This window comes from Phoenix dactylifera, chromosome 2 (genome assembly GCF_009389715.1).
Source record: "Phoenix dactylifera cultivar Barhee BC4 chromosome 2, palm_55x_up_171113_PBpolish2nd_filt_p, whole genome shotgun sequence".
Lineage (NCBI taxonomy): Eukaryota > Viridiplantae > Streptophyta > Magnoliopsida > Arecales > Arecaceae > Phoenix > Phoenix dactylifera.
In genome coordinates, this window is record NC_052393.1 from 17,369,303 (window position 1) to 17,391,688 (window position 22,386).

The window sequence follows — 22,386 nt, forward strand, 5'->3', positions numbered from 1 at the left end:
ATACTCCACATCTAGCAAGGCATACAGAATATTCAACAAAAGAATTCTTGTAGTTGAAGAGTCTGTAAATGTTATTTTTGATGAGTCTGATAGTGAGTCTGCTAGGAGAGAAAGTTCTTTTGATGATGATGCAAGAATTATTGAGTTTGAAAAGCTGAATCTCAATGACGTGCCAAATCAAGAAAAGGTAGATGAAAAAGAAAAAGAGGATGATTGTGTGCCACTACAATCTCAAGACCTGCCAAAGGAATGGAGGTATGCACATGGACACCCCAAAGACTTAATTATTGATGATCCATCTCAAGGGGTAAAAACTCGATCTTCTCTTAGAAACTTGAATAGCTATCTTTCTTTTGTTTCACAAATAGAGCCTAAAACTTATGAAGAAGCTGAGCATGACATAAATTGGATTAATGCTATACAAGAAGAACTAAATCAATTTAAAAGAAGCAATGCATGGACATTGATTGAGAGACCAAAGCATAACTCAGTAATTGGAACAAAATGGGTCTTTAGGAATAAGTTAGATGAAAATTGGGTAGCTATAAGGAATAAAGCTAGACTTGTAGCTAAGGGATACAATCAAGAAGAAGGGATAGATTTTGAAGAAATATTTGCTTCCGTGGCTAGATTAGAAGCTATAAGATTACTTCTAGCTTTTGCATGCTTTATGGATTTCAAATTATATCAAATGGATGTAAAAAGTGCCTTCTTAAATAGTTATATTGAAGAAGAAGTATATGTAGAGCAACCTTCTGGTTTTGAGATTTATGAGTTCCCTGATCATGTATTTAAATTACATAAGGCATTATATGGCTTCAAACAAGCACCTAGGGCATGGTATGATCGATTAAGCAAATTTCTGTTAAATAAAAATTTCAGTAGAGGAAACGTAGACAAGACACTCTTCCTTAAAAGAAAAGATAAAAATTTGCTAGTGGTACAAATATATGTAGATGACATCATATTCGGTGCCACTAATGATAATCTCTGCAAAAAATTTGCTAATTTAATGCAAGGAGAATTTGAGATGAGTATGATGAAAGAACTAAATTTTTTTCTTAGATTACAAATCAAGCAAACTAAGAAAGGGATTTTCATTCATCAAACTAAGTATACAAAGAAAATACTAAAGAAGTTTGGAAATGAAAATCACAAAAAAATAGGCACTCTCATGAACCCCACTAGCAAGATAGACAAAGATGAAAAAGAAAAAAGTGTAGATATAAAACTCTACAGAGGTTTAATTGGATATTTGCTTTATCTTACTGCTAGTAGGCCTGACATAGTATTTAGTGCAGGAATATGTGCTAGATATCAATCAAACTCTAAGGAATCACATTTGAGTGCTGTCAAAAGAATTTTTAGATATCTAAGAGGAACCACAAACATAAGATTATGGTACTCTAGAGACTCTTGTCTAGATTTGCTTACATATTCTGATGCAGACTTTGCTGGATGCAAATTAGATAGGAAGAGCACTAGTGGAACATATCAATTCTTGGAAAATAACTTAGTATCATGGTTTAGCAAAAAACAGAATTCAGTAGCACTGTCAACGGCTGAGGCCGAATACATAGCTGCCGGAAGCTGTTGTGCTCAGGTACTGTGGCTCAAGCAACAACTAGAAGACTATGGAATCAAACTAGACAATATTCCTATAAAATGTGATAATACTAGTGCCATTAATCTTACCAAAAATTCAGTTCAGCACTCCAAGGCTAAGCATATTGAAATAAGGTATCATTTCATTAGAGATCATGTACAAAATAGGAATGTATATATTGAGCATGTGCGTACCGAGAAACATTTAGCTGACATATTCACAAAACCTTTAAGTGAAGATAGATTTTGCATGCTTAGGAGGAAATTAGGCATATGTGATCCTTTTGATTGAAAACAAATAAGAGAAACAAGTTGTCTCATGATACTCTCCTCCCATTTTGAAAAACCCATGAAACATTAGTCAAATTAGTTATTTATAGACTCCTTACTCATATATCAATGTCCCATAAAGATTTGGTAAGGATTGGAAGAAAGGAAGAATTAAAAAAAAATTTAAAGCCTGAACTGGGGCCGACCCGAGCCAGAATGGGGTCGACCCCACCTTGAGTCGACCCAAGAAAAATCTGGGGTCGACACAGCGGTGGGACCCTATTTTTAAAGAGGGACCCAAGAGCCATTTTAGGGCACTGTTTTCATTTGTCCTCTTCCTAAAACCTTATTTTCCACTTTCCAATCTCTTCCAATCACCTCCAAACAGTAGAAGATTGCTTCCCCAAGCCGTTGGATCAAGACCTAAGGAAGCATTTGGTAAAAATGGGACCCAAGCGAGCCGTTGCTAAGAGATCCGGAAGAGTCTCATGGCTAACCATTGTAGATAGACATGCTAGATCTTCTACAGTGCCCCCACAAGGTGAGACACGTGTAGAGCCTTCTCCACCTCCTTCCCCTTCAGTTCAACTTGCAAAATATGCGGGGAGACCGGTAACCACGGGGAGAAGGATCCATTCCGAATTTTTGGATCAAGAGGGGTTCCGTTTGGGGGATTGGATCCGAAGGCAAGGATGGGAGTATCTTTGCTCCCTAGATTTGGTGACCTACCCGGGCTTCGTTCGTGAGTTCTATGCCTTCCTAAAAGTTGGACCAGGAGGGCTTGTGTCTGAGGTCTGAGGAGTAAGGGTTAGGATTTCAGAAGCAAGTTTGAGTGAGTTGCTTCATTTCCCCTGCAAAGGTGTTACACCAGAAAGACCAGAAAACAAGTTGAGAGCTCTACAGCTGATTCTTGAAAGAGATGATTTTGATTATTCAGAAAACCTTGTAGCTAGCTCTCTATCAGCTGAGATGAGGTTATTGCATAACTTCATAGGTCGGATATTATTTTCGAAGAGTGAAAGATTTGATCACATATCTGAGCGAGACATGGTCATTATGGAGCATGTCATTCAAGGAATTCCCTTGAATCTTCCAGCTATGATGATCAGGCAGATGCGAGAGGCCATATGCAAATCGAGAGTTTCTTTACCCTATGGTATGATACTCACCTTGATATTCAGGCAGCATGACATCTCTGTGGAGGGAGAGATATCCAGACATCTGCTATTTACTGACACCTACACTGCACGGTCCCTAGTTCGCATGGGTTATGAGAAGGTGGACGGATAGTGGGTGCGTGGAGGAGCAGGGATAGATGCACCAGAGGGTGATGCACCAGAGATTGGAGATTCTATCCCTGAGGCTGAGGTACCTGCGGATCATCCTACAGTACCTTCAGAGGCTGGACCTTCATCATCCACACCTACGGGATATACAGAGAAGTTTTTGTAGTAGGATGACTGAGCTTGTGTCAGCTCAGGTGAGGACTCTCTCTGATGATATAATGCGCAGGATGGATAGTATGACTGCTGAGATTAGAAGCCTTAGAGACGAGGTGACAACATTAGAGAGAGAGAGGGAGGCTCATGGTCCATCTATGCCCCGAGCAGCTGAGTCAGAGGTTTCGGCACAGAGTCATACAGCTCACCGAGGTCCATGACAGACTCAGTCCCATCAGGCCAGACCTCCCCTCACCACCTATGCTAGGAGGATGAGGACTAGATCACAACCATTAGATTTTTCCTAGGCCCGATGTTAGCACTACAAGAGGCCATTATGATTAGTACCTAGGATTTATCTAGTTCTCATATGCATTTTGCTTTGTTGATGTACTTTGCACCTTAATTGAAGAACACTGCAATTTTGGCATTAGTATACTACAATGCCTCATTTTGATCAATGAAATTTGAATTTTATCGTTTATTGTCTCTATTGCTATACACTCTTTAATTTGATGATAACAAAAAGGGGAAGAAGTAAGAAAAGAAAGAAGTTGCGATATAGGGTAAGGGAGAAATAAGTTTGCAAATTATAGGAAGAGAGATGATATTCACTTAAGGGGGAGCAATATGTAACAATAAAAATTTTCAAAACAAGAAAATCTGAATTTTCTATCAAAATTTCTGAATTTGGCACATACTTCTCATGCCTCGATACATAACTCAAAACATTTGCTTTATCTCAAATTTTTGAAGTTTCATTTTTAATAAAATACAAAAGAAAGGGGCAGAAAAATCAAAAGGTCAAATTGGCAATATTTGGATGAAAGAGGGAGAGCCTTCACCTTCAAATTTGAAAAGCTGAAATTCAGCAACTTAAGCTCCTTATAAAACAAAAACCCCTTATCTTAATATAAGTGTCAATCTACTCATTCTCAATGTTTTGTAATCATCAAAAAGGGGAAGATTGAGGATGATAATGCTATTTCGATGATTAACACAACCATTCAGGGAATATCAAATTGATAATACGGTTTAATGTGATACATCACTAATGAATACGACACCCTCGATACATTCAAAATATATTAAGAGAATGAGATAAAATTTGTAGTAGAAAAGGGATAGAGAACTCTTAATTCTAATTCAACCAAGTTTCAAGTAAAATATACTCTTAATAGCAAAACAGTGATTTTCACTGTTAAGGGTATACACTCAAAATTTACTTGAAATATGTCTCATTGTTTATATGAAATAGTCTAACCTTAAGATGCAAAAAATGTAGATTGAGTCGATCCCAAGCTAAGTGGAGTCGACCCTGGCACACCATGGAACCATCTGGCATATCCCTGCAAAAATGGCAAAGATAAATAGTAAGTCAACCCCATTTACCCTTGAACCAACCCCAGGTGAGGAGCCAACCCCAAATAATCTTGAGCTGACCCCAGCTTGAAGCTTCAAGAAAACAACTCTCTGGAATTCACTGAGAGGGCCGACCCCAAGATTCCTTGAGCCGACCCCAGGAACACTTGATTGACCCCAATGGAGCCGACCCCAACTGAATATGAGTCGACCCTAAGGTTATGTTGTTCAAAACTATGTCTCTGGAATCCCTAAGAGGGTCGACCCTAATGGAACTTGAGTCGACCCCACTGTAGCTTGGGTCGACCCCAAGAAACGTTGAGACGACCCCAGTGAAAACAGCTGAAAATGTAAGTTTCTGTGGTTCCTGAGAAGGCCGACCCCACTGTAGCAGGGGTCGACCCCAGTGAAGGTTGGGTCGACCCTAGAGGAAGTTGAGTCGACCCCAAGTCCAATGAACAGTAAGTTGAGTCGACTCTAATAAAGTTTGGGTTGATCCCAGCACGAGCAAGGGCATAACGGCTAGTTCTGCAGAAATACTTTTTGACCTTCCAACGGCTAGTAACGGCTAGTTTTTCAAATTTAACCAATAGGGAGTGACCAATAGATGTGGAAAAGTATTTAAAGTGACACTATTCATCAGAGGAAGCATCTTTTGAAAAGACATCAATAGTTCATTCAAGCCAAAAGGAAGCCTTAGCACTCTACATCAAGGTTCTTTATTCAAGTTTCGAAAAGGAGGTGGTTGAGCAATCACTACAAGAAAAAGAAGATTTTCCGAAGCTTTTTTTCCGACGCTAGGGAGAAGCGTCGGTAAAGTTTCGGAATCTACGACGCTTAAAAGCGTCGTCTAATGTTTGGACCTACAACGACGCTTATAAGCGTCGTCGGAGGCCAAATCCATTAAAATATCAGCCCCCTCTCAATTGATGCCCTAGTTTTTTTCCTCTCCTCTTCTCCTTCCTCTAGCGCTGACATCAATCCACCGAGAGTCCTCTTATTGTCTTCCCTCTCCTGAAACTCTTAAACCATCGCCACTCTCACCAGGTAAAAGCCTTCTCCTTCTCCTTCACCGGGAGATATACCTCTCCTGATTCAAAATCCTGCTTCTCCTTTTCCTTTTCTTATTTTTCCCCTTTTGCTTTCACTTTTTCTCCTTTTTTTCCTCAGGTAATGGGGAAACATTTCAAGATATACTCTAAAAAGAAAGGACAAAGGCCGAGTCCCGTGAATCAGATTTTGAATCATCGAGGTATATCATTTTTCTCTGCCCCTCTTTTCTTCTTTTTTAATTGACCGTCTTATAAGAGTAGTAGCTCTGGCTTCTCCATTTTGTTTGCAGGAAGGGTTCAAGAAGGTCTCGATGGCCGCCACTTGGTATTTTTTTTTCTTATCTTTCTTTAATAAAGTTTTATGTGCATGGTTATTGTCCCTTTTCCTTAATTATCACATGTTTTCTTGAAGAAAATCGGTGCCTGGGAGTAATGCAAGGTGATTTCGTTGACTTGATCTACAAAATTTTGGTTCTATCCTTTCTTAGAGTTCTTGATCTCCTTCTTACTTTTGTTTACTAATGTACGATTGGTTGCCTTATGGAGGGCCCAATCCGTTGATCAATTGTTTCAATTCTATTCTATTAACTGGTATCTTAAATGAACAGGGACATTAGGATTTCTATTTTGCACTTGTCTAATCTTGGACGATAATTCTCTATGTTGCATGGCTGGATGTGGAAGAGAAGGAAAGTGGCAGGCAGTTCTAAAAGCACTTGTGCAAAGGTTTATAATGAACCGATGGGTATCGTTGTCGGTCTATAATTTAGGTAAGGAAAAGATCACCAGATTGCTAGATTCCATTGCTTGGTGAACTGGAATTTTGTTTTCAAGGCAAAGGCTGGAGAAGAGCCGTCCTTTCAGCATATTGTTTGATATGAAAATTGAGTCCTCCTGTGAAATGAAAATTTGACAATGTTCCGTGGATTTGGAAGGCTATCAGTAAAAATCTTGCTCCATTTTAGAACTGCTTGAGATTTAAGCTGGGAAGTGGGAAGCTCATTCATTTCTAGGAGGACTCTTGGGCTGGCCATGTCCAGAATTGATGGTGTCCAGAATTGATGTAAGAAGGAATAGGGATGCTAAAGAAAATAATTTTTTTAAAAAAATTAAATACATTAGCCGACGCTTATAAGCGTCAGCTTTGAGGCTTTTAGCGACGCTTTTAAGCGTTGCTAAAAAGCGTCGCTAAAAACTGATCTTTTACGACGCTTTCTGAAAGCATCGGAAAAAACTTTTTTCACTCAGGTATCGCCGACACTTCTGCGACGCTTTGTTTAGCGTCAGTCTAACTTTAGCTGATGCTTATAAGCATCGGTAAAGATCATAAAAAACGTCGGAAAATCTTCTTTTTCTTGTAATGAATCTAAGGGTGTATTCAACAGCTCCACCAACCCATTGTGAAGAGAAGGAAACTTGGCAAAGAAGAGAAGAGCAATCTACAAAGTGATAATTATTTTATACTCTCTTCTTTTTGTGCATATTTGTTATATTTGCTCATTTAAGAGCTTTAAACTTTTTTTCTATTATTCTTTGTAAGGTTTGTTGGTGAGCCCATAAAACCAACGGTGAGGGTTTGTTGGTGAGCCCGTAAAACTAACATAGGTTTTTTGTGATCCCGGAAAACCAAAATGTAGAGATTTTTGGATTGTGAGCCTCAAAAATAATCCAATTATAATCCGCGGGATTATAGTGAATTCCCAAGGAGACGCTTGGGGAGTGGATGTAGGTGCTTAGGAGAGCACCGAACCACTATACTTCTTGTGTGTTTGTATTGTGTTTTTACTTAACTCCACTACACGCATTTAATTAATATTAGCTTAACCACTCACTCATCAACTAACTTAATTAAGGGATTGAAAATTTTGTAAAACCAATTCACCCCCCCCCCCCTCTTGGCTTGTCACCTTGGGCAACAGACGGATAAGGCGAGTAGACGATGCTTCAAAGCAAAGCATCGTCGGGGGCCATTCCCTCCCCTCCCCCCCAACCCGGCGCCAACACAAATATAAAATCTAATTCCCCTAAACCCTAACCCCTGCAGCCAGCCGCCCCTCAACCCGCGCCCCCCCTCCACCTCCCCCACACCCCCCGCGGGCGATCCCTAACCCCTCCTTCTCCTCCCTAACCCAAATCCAACAAATCCCTCTCTCTCCGTCGCTCGCTTTCAAAAGCGATAACCCCTTCAGCCGCCGCACCCCCCTCTCACCCCCCCCCCCCAAAAAAAAATCCCTAACCCCCTCCAGATTCAAGAAGCCATCTCCTCAAATCCCTCTCTTCCCTCCCCATTTCCGCCCTCCTCTGCCTCTATTGCTCTTCCTTCCTCTCCATCACCACAAGCGGCGGCCTCGTCCTCGGCTCATCCTCGACCCCCCTCCTCTTTTCCCCACTTCTCTTTGTGGCGTCGAGAAACAGTGCATAGGGAACGTCTCTGGCGATGATGCCTTCGCCCGCCTCTTCGCCGCTGTCGAAGAGGCACCTAGGGCACCCCTCTACACTGAAAACCCCTCTCCGGCCATCGCCGAAGTCCTCTCTCTTCTCTTCTCGGGCGTAGTAGGAATGAAGCGTCCTGTCCTCCGCTCCCAAATCAAAGCGGAACACGAGCAAGACACCGCCCTCTCCATCCAATCGCTTCGAGCCTTCAACTCGGTTCGCTCAATAAAACCCAAGAAAAGAACAAAAATGGTGATGCCCCTCCCTTCCTCTCTTATCTCTTTTTATTTCCCTTCAATATCTTCACCTATACCTATGCTTCTCTTTCTTTTTCTATAAAAAAAATAAAATAGCATATATATTTTTATGTTTTGAAATAATAATAGAGCACCGAGGCTGTGAACCTGAAGGCCTACCCATTGGCGGACGCCCAGCTGACGATAACCATATTGGATCTCATCCAGCAAGCAGCCAACTATAAACAGCTCAAGAAGGGCGCCAATGAAGGTTTCCAATCCCAATCGTCTCTCTTTACTTTAAACCCTCTTAAGTAATTCCAATCCTCGCATTCGTTTATGCTGAAATTATCTTGTGTGCAGCTACCAAGACTTTGAATAGGGGTATTTCGGAGTTCGTCGTGGTGGCGGCCGACACGGAGCCACAAGAAATTCTACTCCACCTTCCTCACCGCTGTCCTCCTCGCTTGCAACGGATGCGGTGGTTAATTCAGATCGCAGTGTTCTTGTCTCTGAGCTGTTTGGCCTTTTCTCCCTTCTAGTTGATGCTGTCCGTCTTGGTTTTACCCACTATAGTTGTCTTCCCTATTAAGTAGTTGTATCACAATCACAGAACTACTCTTCAGATATCTCTGTTGTAAATATTTTGCTGTAAACATTGTTCTTGCAATAAAATTTTTGGGTGGCTTGTTTCAGCCTCCCTTTAGTTCAAAAAAAAAAGAAAAAATATTTGTGGGTTTTGCAATGCACCATATCTAAACCACGGATGCAATATTTAAAACAAAAATTAAATATATTTTTTTTAAAAAAAAATATTTCTAACGACGCTTTAAAGAGTCGCTAAAAACACCCTTTAGCAATGCTTTTCGTAAGCGTCGGCAATTCTTTTTTCCACTCTGACATAGCCGACACTTTTAAAAGCGTCAGAAGAAGTTATTGACGTTTAAAGGCGTCGGTAAAAGCCTTAAAAAGCATCGCCAAATCTTGTTTTTCTTGTAGTGTAACCAAGGAGGATCACACTCTACTAAAAACTCTTCCTTCCACATTGTTGCTTCTCTATCTGACTTAGGCTTGGGCGGGTCTCCCATTAGAAACTCTCTTGCAAGCCACCTTTGGAGGAGATCCACTTCTCTACACCTCGGCTAGTCTGCTCAACTCGGCTCTAGCTGACCTTAGGGTTGTTCGAGTTGCACCATGACCTTAGTCCTGAATTATAGAATTGTTGAAGCATGATGCACTTATAGCTTGCTTTGGACATTTCAAATGTTTATAAAGAGGCAAATAGTACTGCTAATTGGATAATATCTTGCATGGCTCGCCAATGTTACGAATTTTGCCATGTGCCCTTACTGTTCATTTTTTAAATATTTTATTTTTGGATTCCCATCTATCCATCTTTTATTGATAGTAGTTTGTATCTACTATTATAGGATTGATAGAGCATGATGCGCTTATTGCTTGCACTATGGAAAAAATAGTTATTTCTGACACCCAACTGCCGACACTAGGGAGAAGTATCGGCAATTTGACTAGCACCAAATTTTGCTGACGTTTCTAAATAGCGTCGGAAGATACCGACGGTTTGGTGGGGAGCCTGACTTAGACGACGTTAAAAAGCATCGTCGGAAACCAAAATAGAAATGATGCTTTAGAAAGCGTCGTTGGAGGCCAATTCCTCCAATGACGCTTTAGAAAGCATCGTTGGAGGCCGATTCCTCCGACGACGCTTTAGAAAGTGTCATCAGAGGCCAAGGCCTTAATTCTCCTCCAAAACAACGCTTTAAAAAGCGTTGTCAGAGACCATTCTCCATCCCCATCGCCAAAATACCCCCTCCCCAATGATGCTTTAAAAAGCATCATCGGAGATCCATTCTCCATCCCCATCGCCAAAACACCCCCTCCCCAACGACGCTTTAAAAAGTGTCATCGGAGATCCATTCTCTCCCCCTCCCCCCCCCCAATCTCCTCTCCTTACAAATCCCTAACCCCTTCCCCTTCTCTCTTTGAGCCCTTGGCCCTTGACACCCCTGCATGTTCCAGGTGGTCTCCCCGATCAGCTCTCAGGAACGCGCGACGCCATCACCTTCTCCAACTCACCTCTCTCTCCCGTCCTCCCCTGCTCCGCCTTTTTCTCCGCTCCGCCCTCCGCGGCGGCGAAGGATGAAGAGGTGGCGCACTCGCCTCCGATCGATTTCCTCTTCTTCTTTTGATTCAATGCTGGAGGTGTCCGTCAAGAAGACGATATCGGAGAACCCCATCGCCATCTACTCCAAGACTTGGCGCTCGTGAGTTCTGATTTCTCTCTCTAATGATGTCATTGATTCGCTTACATTTTGGTTGATGGGGAATGGAGATTTTCGAAGGAGGTTAAGTCGCTCTTCAAGAGGATTGGAGTGGACTCCCTCGTCATAGAACTTGATCATCTTGGTGAGTTCTTGTTCTTGTTTATTGAATCTTTTCTTGTAGTCCTTCATATTGGTTTCTTGATAGTTTGCTCATTGATTTTCGTTTAATTTGAATCGGATTAGTGGTTGGAATTTTCTTAAACTATATAGGGGTTGTTGTTATATTTATTGGTCAGGATGGAACATGTGATATGATTTGTTTATGATGTTTTGGATCTGTTGCATCGTGAAACAGTTGTTGTGTTGATTGTAAAATTCAGGTTCGATTGGTACTCAGGAGGAGGTCTCCTCCTCGATCTGGAGGATGTAGGCGATAGGGTCCTGGAACATGCCCAGGGTAGGGTGGCACTCAGGAGCCAGGGGGAGGAATTTCAGCCATTGAGGAACCTCCGTGGGAGGGGGAGGTGGGGGCGGCATCCAAGCTCCACCGCTGGAAACCCCGGTATCCTGATTTATTGAGCTTGCTAAAAAGGAAGGCGCCACGGCGCTGGAAGAATGACCTTTAAAAAAATCTTTTTAAATATATTTTTTTAAAAAAATAATTATAACGATGCTTTAAAGCATAGTTATAATTATTTTTTTACAAAAACTAGTGATTAAAAGCTGACGCTTTAAAGCGTCGCTAATTGCGCAACGTGTATAAGCGTCGGCTTTAGTGGCCAAAAAGTGTCGCTAAAACCGACCCTTTAGCGACGTTTTCCAAAAGTATCGGAAATTTTTTTTCCCACTCCCACCTATCTTACGCTTTTGCGACGCTTTAGAAAGCGTCGGCGGAAAAATTACCGATGCTTATAAGCATCGGTATAGGCTTTAAAAAGAGCCAGAAAAAAAATAATTTTTAGTGTTGCTATTGACATCTCATTTATTTATAGAGAAGATAATAGTACTATTGATTGGATAGAATCTTATATGGCTAACCAACATTATGAGTTTTATTATATTACCTTTTTTTGTTTATTTTTTAAATATTTATTTTTTTATTCATATGTATGTATCTATCACTATGTAGTCTAATTCAATGCATCCGCTAAATTTAAAAAAAAATGGCAAAAAAATCTGGCACAGGAGCTAATTAACTATGGATAACCATTATTTTATTAATTTTGAGACGGAAGCCCTTCCATTTCTTATTACAACGATACCCATAGCCAAAATAAACACGCAGAAAAGAAAGATTGAGTGGCGCGGTACGCGAACTACGACGAGGAGGGGCTTCAACCGGGCTGTTGCAGATCTAGGAGTCAACTAAGGGTGTCCACCACCTCCACTCCCGTATCCAGACCCATAGCCGGAACCATAGCCAGACCCAGAACCTGACCCAGAGCCCGAGCCGCCGCCGCCGCCTCCGCCGCTTCCGTAGCCCCCTCCATGGGCACCACCCCCCTGGCCGTACCCTGAGCCACTGCCGGATCCATAACCCGATCCACTTCCGCTTCCATTCCCTCCGCCGGAGCCGCCGCCACCTCCACCACCTCCACCGCTTCCATAGCCTCCACCGTGGGCTCCACCGGCGCCATATCCAGAGCCAGACCCGTACCCGCTTCCGGACCCATAGCCAGATCCGCTACCTCCACCTTCACCGCCTCCGCCACCGCCGCCTCCACCTCTTCCGTACCCACCGCCATGAGTCCCGGATCCACCTCCTTCACCATAACCGGAGCCGGAACCATAGCCTGAACCGGAGCCGTTTCCAGAGCCCCCACCTCCCCCACCGCCTTCTCCGCCACCACCACCTCCACCTGAAGATGTCAAGGCTCGGCCTGCCTCGGAGAGGCCGATGCTCAGCAAAACTATGAAGGAAAGAGCAACAAGCTTAGTCTTAGCCATGGTTGTTAGGATGAGATCGGGAAGTGAGGAATGAGGTGTGGGCTGGAGGGGAGGACGGCATGGGTATTTATAGAGTTGCATGCATGAAGGACTCCAAGGCTTGCTAACCTTCCTCATGCGAAACCAGTAGAGTGTGGTAATTGACCAGCGCTACCCTTCGCTAGCTTATGGCTTGGTAGGTGATTAGATCGCGTATTTTCTCCGAGTTTTTTCTAAACCAAGGTGCTGGTATTCCCCGGTTTTCTACTCGGCAGGCCGACGTGCCCGCATTGTTGACAATATTAACCAAAGTTTTGTTACCGGCGACTCCGCTGCCGAACTACATGCATTGTGGTGGGACGTCCGTCAGTAAAATCCGCTGACTTGGGTCTTGGCGTTAGGTGGCAGCCAAAGTAAATCCAAAACAGGGTTGCGACGGGTCAATTTGCGGCGTTTAGTGGCCATCAGTCAAGAAAACGATAATTATTATATCTTTTAGTTGGCGATCGTAAACAACAAGGTCCCGATATTACCAATCAACGGACAAAGTATTCGATAAATCATTGTTATATATGTAGAGGTTTGCTTAAAAAAGAATTAGAAATACAAGATTCGGAGGAACTCTAGTTTCTGCAATGAGCTGGAATGGGCAAATAATTACCATTGCAAATGAGACGGATACAATATGATTTCAAGAGAGAAAGTAAATTTGTGATTTTTGGTTTCCTAAAATACTCCTATTTTCAGATTTCTCCTCTCAATTAATAAATCTGTCTAAACCCAGACAGAAGAAACCTCTACTTCCATGGCTGCAAGAATTTACTACAAAATCCTCTCCCCTACCCCCTATGTCTTGCCCCAACCCATCATGTGCATGACTTGCTTGCCTCGCATGCCGAGGTAATCGGATTATTTTGATTTACTAACGTAGGTGGGTCTCCTTTCTCTTCTTCTTCTTCAGAAAAAAGAGAAAAAAACATTGGGATCTGTTGGGGAAAAAATGGACCACCCCACAAATACAATCAGAGCACCCGAATCTAACGACAGGCGCGACCCCGGCAAGCATGATCTCGGCATGCACGACCTCGGCAGGTATGATCTCAGAAGGACGAGCTCAAAAAACCGACCTCATAAGGTCGAGCTCAGAAGGCCGAGCTCAGAACGCATGAGCTTAGAAGGCTGACCTCAGAAGGCCGAGCTCCGAAGGAATGAGCTTAGAAAGCTGACCTCAGAAGGCTGAGCTCAGAAGACCGAGCTCAGAAGGCCGAGCTCAGAACGCATGAGCTCAGAAAGTTGACCTCAAAAGGCCGAGCTTAGAATACCGAGCTCAGAAGGCCGAGCTCAGAAAGCATGAGCTCAGAAGGCCGAGCTCAGAAGGCCGACCTCAAAAGGCCGATCTCAGAAGGCCGAGCTCAAAAAGCATGAGCTCAGAAGGCCGACGTAATAAGGCCGAGCTTAGAAGCCTGAGTTCAGAAGGCCGACCTCATAAGGCATGAGCTCAGAAGGCCGACCTCAGAAGGGCAATCTTAGAAGGCCGACCTCAAAAGGCATGAGCTCAGAAGGCCGACCTCAGAAGGGCGATTTTAGAAGGCCGAGCTCAAAAGGCATAAGCTCCGAAGGCCGACCTCATAAGGCCGAGCTCAGAAGACTGACCTCAGAAGGTCGAGCTCAGAAGGCCAACTCCAGAAGGCTGAGCTCAGGAGGCCAACTCCAAAAGGCCGAGCTCAGATGGCCAACTCCAGAAGGCCGATCTCATCGTCCACATGCTGCGGCCATGCCCTACAGCAGCTTCACAACATCATGCTTGGCTTGCCGACCACGTTACAACATATCAACCAGGGACCATATCCTGCTACGACTGTCAATGCCTCATCATTTTCAAGAACGGACTGCACCATGTACCACAAGCAAGCTCTAGCTACACGCCATCCCTACTTATGATGGGAACGGGCCATACCTCCACCACCTGGACACCTCTACAGAGACTATAAATAGCCTTGTAAGGTAAAATAAAAGAGACTTTTGGGGGGGACCAAATATACCTCCCCTCTAACTTGAACGTCAGAGGGCCTTCACCGGAACTCCATCGGTGAGGCTTTATGCAGGTACATCGCCATGTAGGAGGTCGCCTCTGTCCTCTCCTTCCACACTCCGTCAACTCCTCCGACTCCTCCGGCATGGTCACCCTTGGGCAGATTTGAACCACAACATATTTGGCACTAGAGGAAGGACCCGAGTCGTGATCATGAGATTAAGGAGCAGAGGAGCCTCTAATGCCTCCAGGCATTGTGCGCCAAGTCCTAGTCGCTCGATCCAGAATCCACCACCGATATGGTAGGTCCCAGCTGTGGAGAAGAAGAAGAAGAGAACGATGGGAATGAAATATTTTATTCAAACCTCTCTTTGGGTGAAAGAAAACCCATGCACGTAGGACTCTTCTTCGGGCGAGAGTTAACCCAAACACCACTTCTACTCTCACGCTGCCTTTTCCTTCGCTCGTTCTCTCATTTATGGATCGATCCCTTGACAACTGACTAGCAAAATAAAAGGTTGTCACGTCGGCACTCGAGTTCCTCTCCCTCCCACATCTTCCGTCTAAATCGAATGTTTTCCTCGAGGTGGGGACTCTCTTCTTCCTCCCCATTCTGCATGCCGTCCCGCTCCCCCCATCTTTGCAACAGAATCTTCGACGAAGACACAGCTCCCTTGCAACGGACACCTTCTCTGCATGCCTAGGACTCCGTCCAATGCCATGAGCTAGCGGAGGTTGGGTCTTCGAACTGGTTGCGGTCTGGTGGGTTCAGAGGCTATATCACGATGCCTCCGGCAGATCAAGCTCCGCGGATCCACCCTGAACAGTTAGACATGTTAGTGCAACAAGTCCAAATGCTCACTACGGCCGTTCAAGGCCTGTCACAAGTAAGAGACCAGCATATACTCCCTCTTCATAGGTGTAAGTCCTCAGAACGGCGCTCGCGACGTCGCTCTCCTGCAGAGCGTCGTCATCACCGAAGCTTCCACCGAGATCAGAAGGCAGAGCTCAGCAGGCAGAGCGCAGAAGGCCAACCTCAGAAGGCCGAGCGCAGAACGCCTCCATAGAAGGCCGGTGCTGAGCCAAGTCTTGAGGGACTTTGAAGCTTGGGAGCTATTAAAATGTCTCTAAAAGGCACAGAACGCCACTTAGGCTTTAAATAATTTCAATATTTTACCTATTTTCAAGTTAGAGAATGCAAAAGACGACCTACGGGTATCTCTATCTCCAACATCGTCCTACTCCGAGTAGGGACGCACGATCGCCAACAAACGAGGCCCGTTTTCTGTATGTATCTCCGATAATGCCCCGACCAAGCTCAGATGCCCCGACCAAGCTCGGAATGCCCCGACCAAGCTCGGATGCCGGACCAAGTTCGGATGCCTCGACAAAGTTTGGGATGCTCGACCAAGTTCGGATGCCCGACTAAGTTCGGATGCCCCGACCAAGTTTGGATGCCTCGACCAAGCTCGGGATGCCCCAACCAGCTCGGGATGCCCCGACCAAGTTTTGGATGCCCGACCAAGTTTCGGATGTCCGACCAAGTTCCGGATGCCCGACCAAGCTCGGATTCCCGACCAAGTTCGGATGCCCCGACCAAGCTCGGGATGCCTCGATCAAGATCCGAATGCCCGACCATGCTCGGATGCCCGACCAAGCTCGGGATGCCTGACCAAGTTCGGATGCTCCAACCAAGATCGGGATGCCTCGACCAAGATCTGGATGACCCGCTGAGTCGACCGCGAGCTAAAGCTCCCTCGACCTCGGAAACTACTCGACGATGCCCTGACCAAGCTCGAGACGCCATTTCGACACCTTTTGATGCCTTTCGACGACATTCGACATCTTTCAACGCTATTTGACGCTTCCTATAACAACGCACCCCGATCTAAGTGGGAGCAACCTGCTGAGTCAACCACAAGCCAAAGAAGACCACTGAAGTCGACCTCGGAGCACGGTTGCTTAGCTCGGCTTGGACAGCTTAGCTGAAGGCCGTTAGCTCCGACTGCACGAGAGGTACACCCTACTTGGCACATACATCTTCATAGATATTTGGCTATATTACAGAACGATCGACGATTGGACTACTTCCTTCGTTCGAGGCGAAAAGTAGCTCAAACTCGAAAGTCGGAGGGTAGTGTTGGAGAAAAAATGGACCACCCCACAAATACAATTAGAGCATTCGAATTTGACGACAAGCGTGACCCCGGCAAGCATGATCTCGGCGTGCACGACCTCGACAGGCATGACCTCAGAAGGCCGAGCTCAGAAAACTGACCTCATAAGGCCGAGCTCAGAAGGTCGAGCTTAGAAAGCATGAGCTCCGAAAGCTAACCTCAGAATGTTGAGCTCAGAAGGCCGAGCTCAGAAGGCATGAGCTCAGAAGGCATGAGCTCCGAAGACCGAGCTCCGAAGGCTGACCTCAGAAGGCCGAGCTCAGAAAGCCGAGCTCAAAAGGCTGACCTCAAAAGGCCGGGCTCAGAAGGCATGAGCTCAAAAGGCCGAGCTCAAAAAGCATGAGTTCAGAACGCTGACCTCAGAAGGCATGAGCTCCGAATACCGACCTCAGAAGGCCGAGCTCAGAAGGCCAACTCTAGAAAGCCGAGCTCAGACGGCCAACTCTAGAAGGCCGACCTTGTCATCTACATGCTGCGGCCATGCCCTGCAGTAGCTTCACAACATCATGCTTGGCTTGTCGGTCATGTTACGATATATCAACCAAGGACCATACCCTTCTACGACTGTCAACGCCTCACCGTTTCCAAGAATGGACTGCACCGTGTGCCACAAGTAAGCTCTGGCTACACGCCATCCCCACTCATGATGGAAACGGGACATATCTCCACCACCTGAACACCTCCACAGGAACTATAAATAGCCCTGTAAGGTAACATAAAGAGACTTTTGGGCTGGACCAAATATGCCTCCCTCTAACTTGAGCGTCGGAGGGCCCTCATTGGAACCCCACCGCTGAGGCTTTGTACAAGTACATCGCCGCGTAGGAGATGGCCTCCGTCCTCTCCTTCCATACTCCGGCAGCTCCTTCGACTCCTCCGGCATGGTCACCCTCGAGCCAGATTTGAACCACAACAGGATCCACTAGGTCAACTGATGATATAATTTATCCATATCACCTTTGGATTTAGCTACTCTGAGTTGTGCGTTGGCTGCATTGAGAGATCGAAGCGGATCTCAAGCTACTTTGGGCACTTCTTTTTCATTTTTAGTTTTTGAGAAAACAACTGCCAAAACAACCATCTTAAGGGATAGTTTTTCAAAAGCATTTATTAGTACTATGCTATCAAAAAAAAAAAAAAGTTATAAGTGGTAGAATTTTTTATCCTTGTTAACAAATTGAACAAAGCCAAGTACTTCAATTAATATGAGAAAAATCGGTTGGTTTAAGGCACAACAGTTGAGAGGCTTGTGGGCTTGTCATACCTATAGGGTAGACTGACTTTAACTAAATATGTAAAAGTGTTGAAAAATTTATTATACCGACAGAGATGCAGTAACATAGTGAATAATATGTAAGTCAAAACTCAAAATGAAAAAATAAACATTTGGATAGATTCTTATGAATTCGTTTTTTGGAATAACCTGGAGGATTATTCAAGTTCATATATCCGAAGATATCCTTAGACTGGTTATCCTTTATTTACTTCAAAGGAAAGGTAGAACCCTATGTAAGTCAAAACCCATGAAGAAACATTTGAATTGACCCTTATGGATTCGTTTTTTGGAATATTTTGGAGGATTATTCAAGTTCATATATATGGTGATATCTGGAGACTGGATTATCTTTTATTTACATCAAAGGAAAGGCCAAACCCTATTCTTAGGAGAGCCCCAAATATTTGTTAATTTTCTACACTACAACCAAACACATATTGTTTCTTATCTAACAGTTAAACTAAAGAAGATAAAGTTCTTGAAATAATTATTTCTCTTAATGTAGATATTAGGTGCGTAATTAATGATTCAACTCATCAATCTCACTTGTGACCGACTTGCTTTAACCATATTTGGAGTTGGCATAAATAAATTTAGGTCATAAATGGTTCAATTTGTTGAGACTTGTTTATTAAATAGGTTGAATTTTTTTTGATCCATTTAAGCTATTTTAACCTTTTAATAATTGAATTAGGTCATCGTTCGATCTATTTAACTCTGTTCAAAAACTACTTAACTGATGCGTTCAATTTAATCCGACATGCTTAACCTATTTAAGTTTATTAATTTAATCTGTTAAAATCTATTTAATTTGTTAAATTCACTGAGATTTGTTTAGTCGGATTAGGTTCCCAATTTAACAAACAAATTAGGTGCAAATCTGAATTTTTAACTTGTTTAATGAAGTAGACGGTCGACAAATTTGGATCCATTATGCATCCAGCTCAACTCGACCCGGTCCGGTTGCCACCCATAGTAGATTGGATTGGACCGGTTGCCACCCATAGTAGATTGGATTACCTTTTTAACGTGACTGTACATAGTCCTCAACCTTGTTCAAAGGCGATACCCAATCTCGAATTATAGCCTATCAGTTCTCTCTCAAACAAAAAGAGGTTGATTGCAAACTATATTAAACTCCAACATCACATGGGAGGGAGAAACCGCCTTGCGAGAAGTGTCCAATTTTAATAACTCATGCCTAGTTTCTTATATAGCTAACCAATATCATCAGTTTTGTTATGCGACCTTTTTTTAATTTATTTTTTAAATATTTTATTTTTTGGATTCTCACGTATATATCGATCCATATAGAGTTTAATTTAATGCATCCGCGAAAATTTTAAAAAAAAATGGCACAGGAGCTAAGTATTGATAACCATTTTTTTAAATTATGAGACAGAAGCACTTTCATTTTTTATTACAACAACACCCATAACCAAAATTAACACGCAGATAAGAAGGATTGAATGACGCGGTACGCCAACTACGACAAGGAAGGGCTTCAAGCGGACGGTTGCGGATCTAGGAGTTAATTAACGGTGTCCACCACCACCACTCCCATATCCAGACCCATAGCCAGACCCAGAACCAGACCCAGAGCCCGAGCCACCGCCGCCGCCACCGCCGCTTCCGTAGCCCCCTCCATGGGCACCACTGCCCTGGCCGTACCCTGAGCCACTGCCGGATCCATAGCCCGATCCACTTCCACTTCCATTCCCTCCACCGGAGCCGCCGCCACCTCCACCACCTCCACCGCTTCCATATTCTCCACCGTGCGCTCCGCCGGCGCCATATCCAGAGCCAGACCCGTACCCGCTTCCTGACCCATAGCCAGATCCGCTACCTCCCCCTTCACCGCCTCCGCCACCTCCGCCACTACCATACCCTCCACCATGAGCACCACCGGCCCCATATCCGGAGCCAGAACCATAGCCGCTCCCAGACCCATAACCAGAGCCGCTACCTCCCCCTTCACCGCCTCCGCCACCGCCGCCTCCACCTCTTCCGTACCCACCACCATGAGCCCCGGATCCACCTCCTTCGCCATAACCGGAGCCGGAACCATAGCCTGAACCGGAGCCGTTTCCAGAGCCACCACCTCCCCCACCGCCTTCTCCGCCACCACCACCTCCACCTGAAGATGTCAAGGCTCGGCCTGCCTCGGAGAGGCCGATGCTCAGCAAAACTATGAAGGAAAGAGCAACAAGCTTAGTCTTAGCCATGGTTGTTAGGATGAGATCGGGAAGTGAGGAATGAGGTGTGGGCTGGAGGGGAGGACGGCATGGGTATTTATAGAGCCGCATGCATGAACGACTCCATGGCATGCAAACCTTACGTGGTTCCTTATGCGAAACCAGTAGAGTGTGGTAATTGACCAGCGGTATTCTTCGCTAGCTTCTGGCTTGGTAGGTGATTAGATCGCGGATTTTCTCCGAGTTTTTTCTAAACCAAAGTTTTGTTACCGGCGACTCCACTGCCGAACCACATGCATGTGGTGGGACGTCCGTCGGTAAAATCCGCTGACTTGGGTCTGGAGAAATAAAACGTCAGAGCTCTCTGGGAAAAAAAGAAATGCAAGTTCTCGAAGAGGACATAGTAGTTGGTATAAAACGTCATCCATAATTTTCATTTTATTCAGCTCGACAAATATCGAGAGGCCAATTAATGTGCTTAATTAGCGACGCCATGGTGGAAAGTGCAAGAAGCTTCGAACGAGCCACAGAAGGAGAGTAGGTAGAATGAGTTGTATGCCAGAGAGGACGAAGACCTTGGTATTTGTGGAGTTGGATGCACGACTCTGAAGACATGCAAGTGTCCCAGCTCCTTTATTTGCTTTATTTACGCAGCGAGGATAAGGCTTATTGTTTCGAAACGAGAAAGGGGAGTAGTAGAATGTTATCATTTGACCAGCGTCATTTAAATTTTTCCATTGCTTTTCTTTGGTATATTATGGACGGGTGGGTTTACTCCAAGCTGTTGCCAGAACAAGCTGGCCGTGGTTTCTAGTGGCAGGCCCCGTGTGCGGACTTACGTGCCTCAAATATTGACAAAATTGCGCGACCACCTTTGCTTAATGGGTTAATCGCCGGGTGGTTTTGTTTCAACTTTTCGATGAATTGGTGGGTTGGAGGTCGTCCGCTTTAGTGGAAAACAAGGAGCATTGGAGTAACCAAACTGCCGCGGAACGGCTTGCGGATATTAGCTATAGAACGGTGAGATGAATCAATGAAAAACTCTGAACTGGATGTCACCTACCTGCTCTGGCAAAGTGCTAGTCGAAAACATGCAGGACGCCCCTCACAAGTATTTTTGAGGCTTAGTTTCCGCGTTGATTCTAGAAAAATAGAAATTTTAGTTTTTTTTTTCCATCAACTATGAGGACGGCCTCTGCAACTAGGATCATAATAAGCAAACAAGCAGCATCCGTCCGGGTCAATGAAAAATCAGCCAGCCAAACAGTCTTCCACGGTTTTGATGGGTATGGTAATTAGCAAGCATGAGCATTGCCTTGCGTCTTGCTGCAATGCCTTTTCTCCATACAGTAGAGATGTTTGCAAAAGAAGTTTGTAATATCATTACAAAATTGGAAGACTGCAATTTGTTTAGTAACTCTTACCCTAGTCTTCCTGTACAAGTCGGAAATGAACCGTCAACGCTTTCCATTTTCTGCTTGGTCCCTTATGCAGTTTTTATTCTTATTTGTCATGTATTTTACACGCAATTATGATGGGTTTTGTTTTTTGTTTTTTGCACGGTTATCCCTGTTTGTAGACATATAGAGATGTATCTGGTATTAAAAGGAAATAGGTCATTGAAACCAATACAATGGAATAAAATTTTAAGTCCGTGCGAGACATAAAATGGCAGATAATCAAAGGAAGAACCTTATAAATGTGGCAATTTATATAAAGGTGGCAATTTATGATCGAACCACCAGCACTACAACAAAAATGGTTTTTGCCGACTCCATATCGTATCTAGCGTCGGCGATTTTTTTTCTTGCGACAGTAACCGCCGACGCTTCTAAGAAGCGTCGGTAAAAAATGTTCCGCCGACGCTTTTTTTTAGCGTCGGCGTATAAGGTTCATTACCGACGCTTATAAGAGTCGGAATATTTATTTCCGACGCTTATAAGCATCGGCATAACGGAGAAATACGACGATGCTTATAAGCATCGTCGGACTTCATCCCTTCCACAAAAAAAATCGATCGTCCCTCCGCATCCCTAAATCCCTAGCTAGCTCACGCCGACCTACTCTTCCCTCCTCAACCCTTTTCACCGATCTCAGC

The 22,386-nt window shown here is 44.3% G+C and overlaps 2 protein-coding genes across 2 annotated transcripts; both read right to left on the reverse strand.

Annotated features, from left to right (window-relative positions):
• Window positions 1–11,871: 11,871 nt before the first annotated feature.
• Window positions 11,872–12,652, reverse strand: LOC103711695 (glycine-rich cell wall structural protein 2-like). Its single transcript, XM_008797936.3, has one exon. The coding sequence runs from the start codon at window positions 12,627–12,629 to the stop codon at window positions 12,048–12,050; it is 582 nt and encodes a 193-aa protein (XP_008796158.2). The 5' UTR covers window positions 12,630–12,652; the 3' UTR covers window positions 11,872–12,047.
• A 6,812-nt stretch (window positions 12,653–19,464) lies between these two features.
• On the reverse strand, window positions 19,465–20,341 carry LOC103699082 (glycine-rich cell wall structural protein 2-like). The gene has a single exon (XM_008781129.4). The coding sequence runs from the start codon at window positions 20,316–20,318 to the stop codon at window positions 19,629–19,631; it is 690 nt and encodes a 229-aa protein (XP_008779351.2). The 5' UTR covers window positions 20,319–20,341; the 3' UTR covers window positions 19,465–19,628.
• Between the last annotated feature and the right edge of the window lie 2,045 nt (window positions 20,342–22,386).